This window comes from Balaenoptera physalus, assembly GCF_965194825.1.
Source record: "Balaenoptera physalus genome assembly, chromosome: 8".
Taxonomy (NCBI): domain Eukaryota; kingdom Metazoa; phylum Chordata; class Mammalia; order Artiodactyla; family Balaenopteridae; genus Balaenoptera; species Balaenoptera physalus.
In genome coordinates this window covers 109,393,640-109,406,225 of record NC_138887.1, presented here as the reverse complement: position 1 = coordinate 109,406,225, position 12,586 = coordinate 109,393,640, and the positions used below count along the sequence as shown (strand labels likewise).

The window sequence follows — 12,586 nt, the reverse complement described above, 5'->3', positions numbered from 1 at the left end:
GGTCGTGGTGGCTGAGGTCAGCAGCAGTTATCTGAAAGGACAGACCCCAGGAGCAAGCGGAGAGCTGAGGTCAGCTTTATCAAGGAGTGCCAGACACACACTAGAAGCCTGAACTCCTGGTAGAGAAAGCCAGGAGAGAGCACGCCTGAGAAAACGGCTAAGATACAGGCTGTCGCCAGAGCCTGACCAGCTGCCCTTGAATTGTGCATGAAGCAGGGTGCGTGGGAGGGCTGGCTGGGTTTTAAGGGCTTGGGCAGTGGCTGCCGTGGTTGTTGATTCTGATTTTTCTCATGAGGTTCCACGGCTAGATAAGAAGGCAATTCTAGGGCTTCCCTGATGGTGCAGTGGTTAAGAATCCGCCTGCCAATGCAGGAGACACGGGTTCGAGCCCTGGTCCGGGAAGATCCCACATGCCGCGGAGCAACTAAGCCCGTGCGCCACAACTACTGAGCCTGTGCTCTAGAGCCCATGAGCCACAACTACTGAGCCCGCGCGCCACAACTACTGAAGCCTGCGTGCCTAGAGCGCGTGCTCCGCAACAAAAGAAGCCACCGCAACGAGAAGCCTGCGCACCACAACGAAGAGTAGCCCCCGCTCGCCACAACTAGAGAAAGCCCGCGTGCAGCAACGAAGACCCAACGCAGCCAATACATACATACATACATACATATATACATAAATAAATACAATTTATTTAAAAAAAAAAAAAAAGAAAGCAATTCTAGAGTGCTTCAGAAATGCCTTACACGCAGACAGCGTGAATAGTGTGGGACTATTAAAAGTCACTATTTGAACAGTGGCTTTTAAAGATTAATTCTTAGAGAATAACTTTTTTTTTTAATTTTTTTTTGTTTTTTTTTTTTAATGATATTCTTGTCTGCTTACATTCTTTTTATGTATGTATGTATGTATGTATGGCTGTGTTGGGTCTTCGTTTCTGTGCGAGGGCTTTCTCTAGTTGTGGCAAGTGGGGGCCACTCTTCATCGCGGTGCGCGGGCCTCTCACTATCGCGGCCTCTCTTGTTGCGGAGCACAGGCTCCAGACGCGCAGGCTCAGTAATTGTGGCTCACGGGCCGAGTTCCTCCGCGGCATGTGGGATCTTCCCAGACCAGGGCTCGAACCCGCGTCTCCTGCATTGGCAGGCAGATTCTCAACCACTGCGCCACCAGGGAAGCCCGAGAATAACTTTTATGTAGATGTTTACGTTTAAAAAATCATTGTCCATTTCAGTAAGATAATTTTGCAGTCATTCGCATTTCTGTTTACTAGTGACAAACAACTAAAACATCATAGTGGCAACTGATTCATGTTTAATATTTGGGAAGTGAGAGAACTATTAAAAGAAAGATTTTAATCCTCAGTAAGAAAAATAGAATAAGACTTGAATAAATGAAGAGATATTTTCTGTTCCAGAATCAGAAGATTTAATGTAGTTAAGATGACATAATATCCAATCTAATGTATGGCATTAACACAAATTAGATTCTCAATATGATCTTTTGTGGAAAGTGACAAAGCCAGAATAAAATTTCTATAGAGGAAATAATAGTTAAGCACACTAAAGAGATTTTTGAAAAGGAATAAGCCAATAATAGGATAAATTATTCTGTTAATATTTAAAATACAGTGCAAAGGACATTTCAGTTGTATGGTATTGGATTCAAAGTAGAACAGTAGATTGATAAAAACGTAATAAGGATTCCAATAGTTCTAAATTTGCTAAAAAGTTAACAAACAATAGTCCTCTATAACAAAATAGTAAGAAAGGAGTCCAATTTAATAGACGTTATTGAGAAAAGTTGATATAAAGCACTTCTGTCCTCCTCTGATGCTGGTTGTCAAAATAAGCTCCAGATATTTTAAAGAATTAAAGTTGAAAATATCTCTTTTAAAGGTGAAACAAAATGGTATAGTTATCCAGCTGTGGTGGAGGAATTCATTTCTCAAGTATTAAAACAGTGGGCTAAATTACGAATGGCGAATTTGAAGGATCTGATTGTATAGAACAGCAATCAGATTGTTGAACAACAACCTTAATAAGTTCTTGATCAAAAGGGAAAAATGCAAAACTATTTGAAATACACAAGGCTGGTAAAGATTAGTATTAAAAAATATAAAGAACAGTTATAAATCTGTAGGTTAGTACCCATTCTCCACTAGATAAACAGTTAAAAGATATGAACAAATACTATAAGTAAGAGGAAATGCAAGCGTCAAGCCTACATTTGGGAATATTTCAGTCTTGCTAATAATTAAAGTGCAAATTAAAAGCATGTCTATTCCTTTTCTTTTTTTTTTTTGGCTACACCATGTGGCGTGCGGGATCTAGTTCCCTGACCAGGGATCAAACCTGGGCCCCCTGCATTGGGAGCACAGAGTCTTAACTGCTTGACCACCAGGGAAGTCCCCCATAAGTCTATTTCCTACTTACTGAAGGAGCAAAAGTGATAAAACTCTATGTTAATGTGCTGGCGGGGAAATAGACATGCTCTCAGATTGCTGGTATGTTTTCTGGAGAGCAGGAGATCAAAATGAAACAGAAGCTGCAGGGAAACTGATTGTGTCCTTTGAGGCAATACTCTCAAAGGAATAGACCTCAAGAAATAATCTAAAAGAAGAAAGGTTGTTTGTACAAAGGTTGTAATGTAGTGAAAATCTGGCCATTACCTAACCTCCTGACAATTTGATAATGGTTGAGCCAACCAGAAAATATTAAGTTCCCATCGTATTAGCAACTGTTAAAACCATAAATCTGAGGATGTTGGCGATATTATAGGGAGCGCATGTAAGTGAAGAGGTAGAACGAGTTTGTTAGCTCAACATTGATAACTGTCACATTATGTTTGTCTAATGAAAACATCAGTACTGTCTGGGTTTCTCAATGGTCTAAGTCAGTGCTTGTGGGACTTCAGTGTGATTAAATTATTTGGGGATCTTGTTGAAAGGCGGATTTTGATTCAGTAGAACTTGGGTGGGGCCTGACATTCTAAATTTGTGACAAGCTCCCAGATAATGGGGAAGCTGCTGGTTCTCCCGCCACATTTTGAACAGCAAAGACTTAAATCTCTGCCCTGCAGTATGGTAGCCACTAGTCATGTGTGGCTATTCAAATTTAAATTAATTAAAGTAAAGTAAAATAGAACATTTAGTTTCTTAAGTCTTAGTACCTATCTTTCAAGTGTTCATTAGTCATGTATGGCTTACATTTTAGGAAGGTCAGATTATAGAACAATTCCATCATCATAGAAAGTACTATCAGACCTAAATCATCAGTCTTAAAGTGAAGAGGATTTTTATCTCTTTCTCTGTAGAGTTGTTTGAAATATACAATTATGAGCTTGTTCCATTCTTTTGCAGTCACAAATCATATAGGTATACATTGGTATGTAAGGCATAGAAGAGAGAAAGCAAGGAACAATTTCATCTAATTTAGTTTGATCAGTGGAATTCTCTTTTCTCATTGATTTTATTGTCAATCCATAGATGCGTTATCCTAATTATTCTTTGTCGCTCAATGGGCAGTCATTTCCACTAAATTTGTATCAGTTTCTTCGCCATTTTTTCCTTGTCCTACATTATTAATGTATACTAGAGGAGACATTGTTTGAAGAAGTATTGCAATAATTTAAAGTATACATGTGCAGGGCTTCCCTGGTGGCGCAGTGGTTGGGAATCCACCTGCCAATGCAGGGGACACAGGTTCAAGCCCTGGCTGGGGAAGATCCCATATGCCGCGGAGCAACTAAGCCCATGTGCCACAACTACTGAGCCTGCGCTGTAGAGCCCGCGCGCCACAGCCACTGAAGCCCACGCACCACAACTATTGAAACCTGTGCGCCTAGAGCCCGTGCTCAGCAACAAGAGAAGCCACTGCAATGAGAAGCCTGTGTACCGCAACGAAGAGTAGCCCCTGCTCGCCGCTACTAGAGAGAGCCTGCGGGCAGCAATGAAGACCCAACGCAGCCAAAAATAAATACATAAATAAATAAAGTATACAAGTGTATAATTTGTGAAAAAAATCCTCATATTCCCTTTTCCCATCTAGGTGTTTCATCAATTTATATTTTTAAAGTGTACTCTTGAAGCAGGACCAACCTGTATTAGTTACCAAAGGATATGGGCATTGATTTTCATTGAAAGTTCCCTGGATGATTGCTTTTTCTTTACTTTCTGTGAAGTGGAAACACTGACCATTGTCATTTATTTCCAGGAATTTATGCAAATATTCTCACGAGATTCTCTCAGAAGATAACTTCAAGGTCCTGAAAAATCATGCACTCTCTGGACTGAACAAAGAGGAGTTAGCAGTGCTCCTTCTCCAAAATGACCCTTTTTTTATGCCAGAGGTAAGTTCTAATTCCTTAGTTTGAAAAGCAGGGAGAGTGCTGTTGGCAGCATGGCATCGTGGGTGTGTTGGAATTGGAGCAGAGAAAACTGAGCACCAGGGCCTGCAGGTGGCGGTCAACAGGTGATTGTTGCTGAGTTATCTGAGAGATTCCAACAATTTCCTTCCTATTTGAAGTTTTACAAGAATTTGAGTCTGGAATGCCTCCTCCGCTAGGCTGCTAGGGAACTCTGTGCGAGCCAGTGTGATCTGAAGAAATAGCAGTAGGACTAAGTGATGCCTTACATCCGAGTGACCTCCTGGAAGAGGTGGGCTTTGAGGCAAGGTTTTGGAAGATGACAGGGTGTATTGGCTGAGGCTAAGTTATTGGAACAAAGAGACCTCAAAGTGCAGTGATTCAAATAAAATATTACTTTGTTTCTCTATCACTTGACAGTCTGGATCGGGGGTCATTAAACCATGGTCCATGGGCCAAGCCCACCTGCCATCTGTTTTTGTAGTTTAACTGGAACACAGCCACCCCCATTCATTTATATATTGTCTATTGTCGCTTTCTCATACAAGAGTGAGTTGAGTATTTGCAACAGAGACTGAATGGCATGCAAAGCCTAAACTATTTACCATTTGATCTTTCACAGAAATAGTTCACTAACTTTTGGTCTTGCCCAGATGTAGGCAGCTAGGTATCCGATGGTCAGGCAGCTGGATTCCACGATGTCATGCAGGGACTCAGGCCAGTAGGTCAGCCTTATTATCTTATATATAAAATATCCATTCTATTATTGGACCAGTAGATAATCTCTGTTCTCTTTTAACATGTGGCTTCCTCCTCCAGGTACAAGGAGACTCTTCTCACTGTCATCATTTTCTAACCAACAGGAATGTAGAGAGGGAGTAAGTGAAAGGCAAGCAGCTTTCTTTTTTAAAAGATGCGACTTGGACATTGTAAAAAGCGCATCTGCTCCATCTCATTCGCCAGAACTTATCACATGATCACACTTAGGTAGAAGGGAGGCTGGGAAATGTAGTTTCTGGCTGGGTAGCTAGCTGTCCAGCTAAAACTTGGAAGCTTCTATTATTAGAAGAAAGGTAAGGACAATGGCAGATAATTAACAGTTTCATCCACACAGGACTATTGACTTGAAAATCAGAGGATGCTTTTTAAAGAATGGTATCTGACCTGAGAAAAACCCTTGTGTAGAGAAGTTAGCCTCACACTGAAAGAGAGGCACAGAAACATAATGGAAGACTCAAGTGGAATGCGTGGAAGGGACCGAGATTAAGATAAGTAAAGGTGGGGACTTCCCTGGTGGTCCAGTGGTTAAGAATCCGCCTTCCAACGCAGGGGACTCAGGTTTGATCCCTGGTCGGGGAACTAAGATCCCACGTGCTGCGGGGCAACTGAGCCCATGCACGCCACAACTAGAGAGAAGCCCGCATGCCGCAACTAAGACCTGACGCAACCAAAAATAGATAAGTAAATAAATATATATATATATATTTTTAAAAGATAACCAAGGTTGAAATTCAGATGTGCTTTTATATATGACAAGATAGCTATTAGGGATATCTGGGGGGTTAAACATCTTTTGACTCTAAGCTCAGTGTGTTTCCCTGAGGACTTAGAAAACTTAGGACATGAGGGGTGATTTTGAGTTGATCACTGAGCTCAAGAGAGATAGGAATGCAAGGCAGTCTGTAAAAATGTCTTCAGAGACAGAGAGAGTGGAGGAGGACTATATATGCCATTTCCCCAGGCATTCTTTCATTTAGGTACTTGGATTTCTCTCTCTCTCTCTCTCTCCGTTTCCAGGAGCCTAGGTTTAGAGGTCTTGTCTTGGGCTCCCTATGGCCCTTGGCCTGTGTGCCAGCTCAGTCCCTCCTGGCTACCAGCATGGGGAAACGCCGTACACACCAACTCGTTAAAGGTCCCGTTGACTAACAGAGCCACCCCCTCCTTTTCCTTTCATGTGAAGGGATGACGACAGGTGAAGTCTTGTTATGACCCTTGAGAGGAGTGTCCCTGGGGTCCAACCTTAGTCTAGTGTTAAACTTGGAAGTTTGGAAAGGTCCCTCGTCAGGTCTGCTGTCTGCTTCTGTTCTCCAAAATCACCAAAGACTTTCTGTATCACATCCCTGGAGAATAAGGGGAGTGACGGCTCTTCCTTTCTCTAGGGAAGAACCTACTAGAAGGTGCTGTTGTGATGGATCCCATTGACAAAAGCGCTGGGAGGGTCCTCGTAGGAAAATGCTGTTGTCATCCTTTATCACACAGAGAGTCTGAAGTGTCATCTGAGGTTCCCTTTCCCTTTTAAGAATTCAGTACCCATGCTTAGTGGGTGGGGTGGGAAGGCTTGTGCTTGAAGATTATTTTTAGCCTATAACTTAATTGCCATTTACCACTTGTCAGGGGTAGGATCACAGACTAGCAGACTGCACTGCCTCCTGAACCAGAGGTCTGAGGCGCTGGTTCCTGTAGTGGAAAATCGACCAGAGCATCAATAACATAAGTCTCTATTTGACAATTTGGGGCAAGAGTAGTCTCTCAAGGAGTGTTTTAACTTGGGTGAGTAGGGCAGAATATTTTCAAGGTTTTAGCAGGAGGGGTCAGCCAGAGTTCAGCTAGTTCCAAGGATCGTTGGTCAAGGATGGTCCTTCCATGTCTCTCAGAGTCTTGACTCTGCCACTAACCACCTCTGTGGTCTTGGACAAGGCATTTCATCCTTCTGCGTCTCACTTTACTTATTGTTTGTTTTGCATTCATTCAACTAACACTCAGGAGTTCCTACAAGGGCGGGCTTCTGAAGGCAGCAGTGGACCAGACACACTGCCTGCCCTCAAAAGCTTAAAATGTTCACACTCTTCCACCTTGCCTTGACCTGTGAGAACATAAAAGCACCAGGCAAATCTGACTTCCTCGTATAGAAACTTGTGTAACTGAGATGTATTTATTAAAAGGAAGAAATGATTTCATTTGTTCTGGCAGGAGCATTCTTACTTAAACATCAGCATAGAACTAGGAATGTTAACCAAAGTATCATTTGTGAAGTTGCTAATTATTCTTGTTTCACTCAAGCCTCTAGAACACTGGTTCTCAAGCTTTAAATGTGTGTCAGAATCACCTGGAGGGTTTGTCAAACCCAGATTGCTGGGCCCTACCTCTGGCCGCTCTGACTCTGTAGGTATGGGGAAGGGCCCAAGGAGTTGTATTTCTTTTTTTTTTTTTTTTTTTTAAATTAATTAATTAATTAATTTATGGCTGTGTTGGGTCTTAGTTTCTGTGTGAGGGCTTTCTCCAGTTGCGGCGAGCGGGGGCCACTCTTCATCGCGGTGCGCGGGCCTCTCACTATCGCGGCCTCTCTTGTTGCAGAGCACAGGCTCCAGACACGCAGGCTCAGCAATTGTGGCTCACGGGCCCAGCTGCTCTGCGGCACGTGGGATCTTCCCAGACCAGGGCTCGAACCCGTGTCCCCTGCATTGGCAGGCGGATTCTCAACCACTGCGCCACCAGGGAAGTCCTAGAAGTTGTTTATTTGGCTTAAATCATGGTCGTTAGAGTCTGAATCCGTGTCTTTGCCACTTGGATACATCATAGTGGCCCATGTTGACCTGGTTTGCTCAGAGACCATTGAAACAACTTATAAACGCTTTCATCTTTAAGCTTCTTCATGTAATGATGCAAACATTTGCATCACATTTCATATTTTGCGCAACACATTTACGTATTTTATTATTTAATCTGCTCGACAACTTGGTTAGCTGAGGAGAGCAAATATTTTCCTTCTTTACATCATAGGAAAGCGAGGCTGGGAGCCAGTAAGTAATTCAGATGTGAGGTCACATGTAGCTGCTTCCAGGGCTGCAGACTTCAACCAGCATCTTCTAGTCCTGTATCATCTGGTCTGGCCTCAGTGACAAGTGTTTCTTCTGCTCTCCTTTCAGTAAGAACTACATCTCTGTAGCGCTAGATATGTAGATATACCTATTTACATAGGAATATACAAATTATCTGCTTCAGTTGATCTTTTGAGAAACTGACATTCTGCCTAGCTGAGATTAGATTCTAGACTCCCAACAGTTGTAGGTAAGACCCACATGTCCTCTTTTGAATAATTAATTAATTAGTTTTGTTGCACTGGGTCTTAGTTGCAGCAGGTGGGCTCCTTAGTTGCAGCTCGCCAGCTCCTTAGTTGCAGCACGTGGGCTCCTCAGTTGCGGCTCGCAGGCTCCTTAGTTGCGGCACACTGGCTCCCTAGTTGTGGCATGCTAACTCATAGTTGTGGCATGCATGCGGGATCTAGTTCCCTGACCAGGGATTGAACCTGGGCCCCCTGCATTGGGAGCACGGAGTCTTAACCACTGCGCCACCAGGGAAGTCCCCACATGTCCTTTTTTTTGGCTGCACTGCGCAGCCTGCAGGATCTTAGTTCCCCAACCAGGGACCGAACCGCGTGGAGTCTTAAACACTGGACCGCCATGGAAGTCCCTCCACATGTCCTTTTAACAGAACAATGAATTGATATCCAAAGACAGGCCTTCCTCTTTGGGGTTCCTTTATAATGTAGGGCTCCCTTTGGGTCCTGTTTGGTTCTATCTGTAGCTAGCCGTCTTATGTTGATTCTTCCAAGGGAGGTTAATCAAATTCAAGTTTCTTTTACTTAGTTTGTAGGCCTCTTCTGCCCCAAATAAGTCATCGATTGAATAGAACTCATCAAAGATTGTGGAATACACATGCATTTTTTTCCTTTGATATATCTCTGTTTGCTTCTGATTTTTTTTTCTTATCAGGAAGTAAGAAAAGCTGCGTTTTATTATTTATTTATTTAATTAATTAATTTTTATCAGCGTATAGTTGATTTACACTGTTGTGTTAGTTTCTGCTGTAACAGCAAAGTGAATCAGTTATATGTATACATATATCCACTCTTTTTTAGATTCTGTTCCCATATAGGTCATTACAGCCGATATTTTTATATAAACTTTCCTTAACGTGTGGCACATAGAGAAGCATGTTTTATCTCCGGCTATTGTTTCTTCCTTCTGTAGATATGTAAAAATTATAAGGGAGAGGGTGGAAAACAGACTTGTAACCAGCGGCCACCGTGTGAAAGGCTCCACGTCTGTGAACACTTTACCCGAGGGAATTGTGGTTATGCCAACTGCTTCCGGTCCCATAACCTGATGGACAGAAAGGTGCTGGCCATCATGAGGGAGCACGGGCTGAGCTCAAGTGTGGTCCAGAACATCCAGGACATCTGCAACAGCAGGCACCGCCAGAAGAAACCCTCTGGGTGGAGAGGTAAATGCGGTCTACTTTTTAATTACTAGAACGAACAGAAATAAACAGAAATCGCAAGGAGAGAGAAACTCTACCTATACTCACTCTACCTCATCACATAAAACTCTTATTTTCACTTCCATATGTTGTCCATATGCATACACAATTTTTACGTAATTATGATCATAGTATATGTGTGATTTTGCAACTCGATTTTCATGCTAAGCACTATCTCCCCCCACCATCAGATTTTTTTAAATGTTTACCATTTTTCTAAAAGCTAATTGATAAAACTTTTTTAAAGAGGAAAATAATAAAAATTTAACAGATGGACTAGGTGTTGATATTTTGTCATGGTTGTTTTATCACTTTCTCTCCATACATGTGGACATCTAGATACTCACACACACATCACGTCTTTGTGGTTAAAGCATTTGAGGTATGCGGTCATCGGGAGACTTCACACCTAAATGTATCAGCACCGGCCTCCTCTAAACAAGGCTGTTCTCTTACATAACCACGCTACAACTAACACAGGACACTTAGTATTAATGCAACACTGTATACAATTTAATTTACAGTCTTCAGTACTATTCATTTGAGATTTGTTTATTTTTATTTTTTAAATTTGGTAAAATATAAAAGTGGCCATTTTAATCATTTTAAAGTGTACAGTTCGATGGCATTATGTTCACATTGTTGTGCAAGCATCACCATCATCCATCTCCAGACCTTTATCATCTTCCCAAACTCAAACTCTGCACCCATCAAACAATAACCCTGTTTTCTCCTCCTTCCAGCCCCTGACAACTACCATTCTACTTTCTGTCTCTATGAATTTGACTACCCTAGCACCTTCATAGAAGTGGAATCATACAGTGGTTGTCTTTTTGTGAGTGACTGTTTAAGTTACCATAATGTCTGCAAGGTTCATCCAATCCATGTTGTAGCATGCTAGAATTTCCTGCCTTTTAAAAAAAAGAATACATACATGTAATTTTTTCCAATTGTGGTAGAAATACACATAACATAAAATTTACTATTTTAACCATTTTTAAGTGCTCAGTGGCATTAAGTCCATTTACATTGTTGTGCAACCAATCTCCAGAACTTTCTTCATCTTGCAGAACTGAAACTCTGCCCCCATTAAACAGCGCCTCATTCTCTCCTCCCCTAGAGCCCTGTGTCGGCCACCATTCTAGTTTCTGTCTCTATGAATCTGACGACTGTAGGGAACTCCTAGAAGTGGAATCACACAGTGTTTATCTTTTTGTGACTGGCTTATTTCACTTGGCGTAATGTCCTTCTTTTTGGGTGGGGGGCACTCCACCGCATGGCTTGTGGGCTCTTAGCTCCCCGGCCAGGGATTGAACCTGCACCCTCGGCAGTGAGAGCACGGAGTCCTAACCACTGGACCACCGGGGACCTCACTTGGCATAATGTCCTTAAAATTCATTCATGTTGTAGCCTGTTTGAAAATTGCCTTCCTTTTTAAGGCTGAATACTATTTCACTGAATGGATATACCACATTTTGTTCATCCATTCATCTGCTGATGGACACTTGGGTTGCTTCTACCTTTTGGCTGTTGTGAATTATGCTGCTATGAACGTGGGTGTACAAATATCTCTTTGAAACCCTGCTTTCAGTTTTTTTGAGTATATACCCTGAAGTGGAATTGCTGGATCACATGGTAATTCTGTGTTAAATATTTCAGGAACTGCCATACCATTTTCCACAGTGGCTGCACTATTTTACATTCCCACCAGCAAAGCACTAGGGTCTCAATTTCTCCACCTCCTCACCAGCACTTGTTATTTTCTGTTTTTTTTTGGATAATAGCCTTCCTATTATGATCAGTGAAGTGATCAGTACAGTTTCTTAAGCATTTTCATATTGTTTAATGGAATTAACACTTGCAGTTTTTAATGTCTTTATGAAGCAGATATAGAGGAGATGAATTTTATGAAGCAAGTAGAATATATAACTCTAAGATTCTGTGAGAGAATCTTTTTATATTTGAGAAATGCTTTATCATTTACAAGGGACTTTCACCTAAAACATCTCATCATTGTTTCTCACAGCAAAGCTGTGAAGCAAGGCAGGTGTATTATTGGCCTCACTTAATGGATAAGGAAACTGAGGCTTGGAAATTTTAAGTGACTTTTTTTTTTTTTAAATTAATTTATTTATTTGGCTGCGTTGGGTCTTCATTGCTCCGCTGGGCTTTCTCTAGTTGCGGCGAGTGGGGGCTACTCTTCGTTGCAGTGTGCGGGCTTCTCGTTGCAGAGCACAGGCTCTAGGCACGTGGGATCAGGAGTTGTGGCTCAGGGGCTCTGTAGTGCAGGCTCGGTAGTTGTGGTGTGCGGGCTTAGTTGCTCCACGGCATGTGGGATCCCCCTGGACCAGGGCTCGAACGTGCGTCCCCTGCTTTGGCAGGTGGATTCTTAACCACTGCACCACCAGGGAAGTCCCTTAAGTGACTTCTATTGCGAGCAGCCTTAAATCATTTTTAGAAGAGTGAAGGGTAATACTATGAATCAAGAAAAGTGATGTTTTCAGGGCCTCACAGGACTCGAGAGGAGCAGAGCTCATGTGTTCTGATTCCACATCTCGTGTTTTCTCTCCTGCACGACAATGACCTCTCGACAGGGGAACATCTGGAAGGACGGGTTTTGGTGTAGTTTCTCAATATAAATTTATTGTATGCGAGAGGGAGTTTTCTTTGTTGTCACTTCTAGTTAATCTACTTAGTTGATGGGAGGAGGAGGCTTGCTTGTACTGCATTCCTGCTGCCCCCTGGGTTTGGAAGAGAAAGGACCTCTCTTCCTCCTCTTTCCCACACACAATAGCACAACTCACACACCACACACACACGCTCCAGCCACATGCACACAAAAACAACCACTTGCATACGTACATACCCCACACATACGCAAACTTCATGCACGCACAACACGTGT

At 42.4% G+C, this 12,586-nt stretch overlaps 1 protein-coding gene across 1 annotated transcript in view; it reads left to right on the top strand.

Annotated features, from left to right (window-relative positions):
• The window catches only part of ZC3HAV1 (zinc finger CCCH-type containing, antiviral 1), a 64,645-nt gene that overhangs the window by 19,693 nt on the left and 32,366 nt on the right, over nt 1-12,586 (top strand). Inside the window, exons 2-3 of the mRNA XM_082472920.1 lie at nt 4,212-4,347; nt 9,393-9,645. Coding sequence (XP_082329046.1) covers nt 4,212-4,347; nt 9,393-9,645 — 389 coding nt within the window. The remainder of the gene's footprint in view (nt 1-4,211; nt 4,348-9,392; nt 9,646-12,586) is intronic.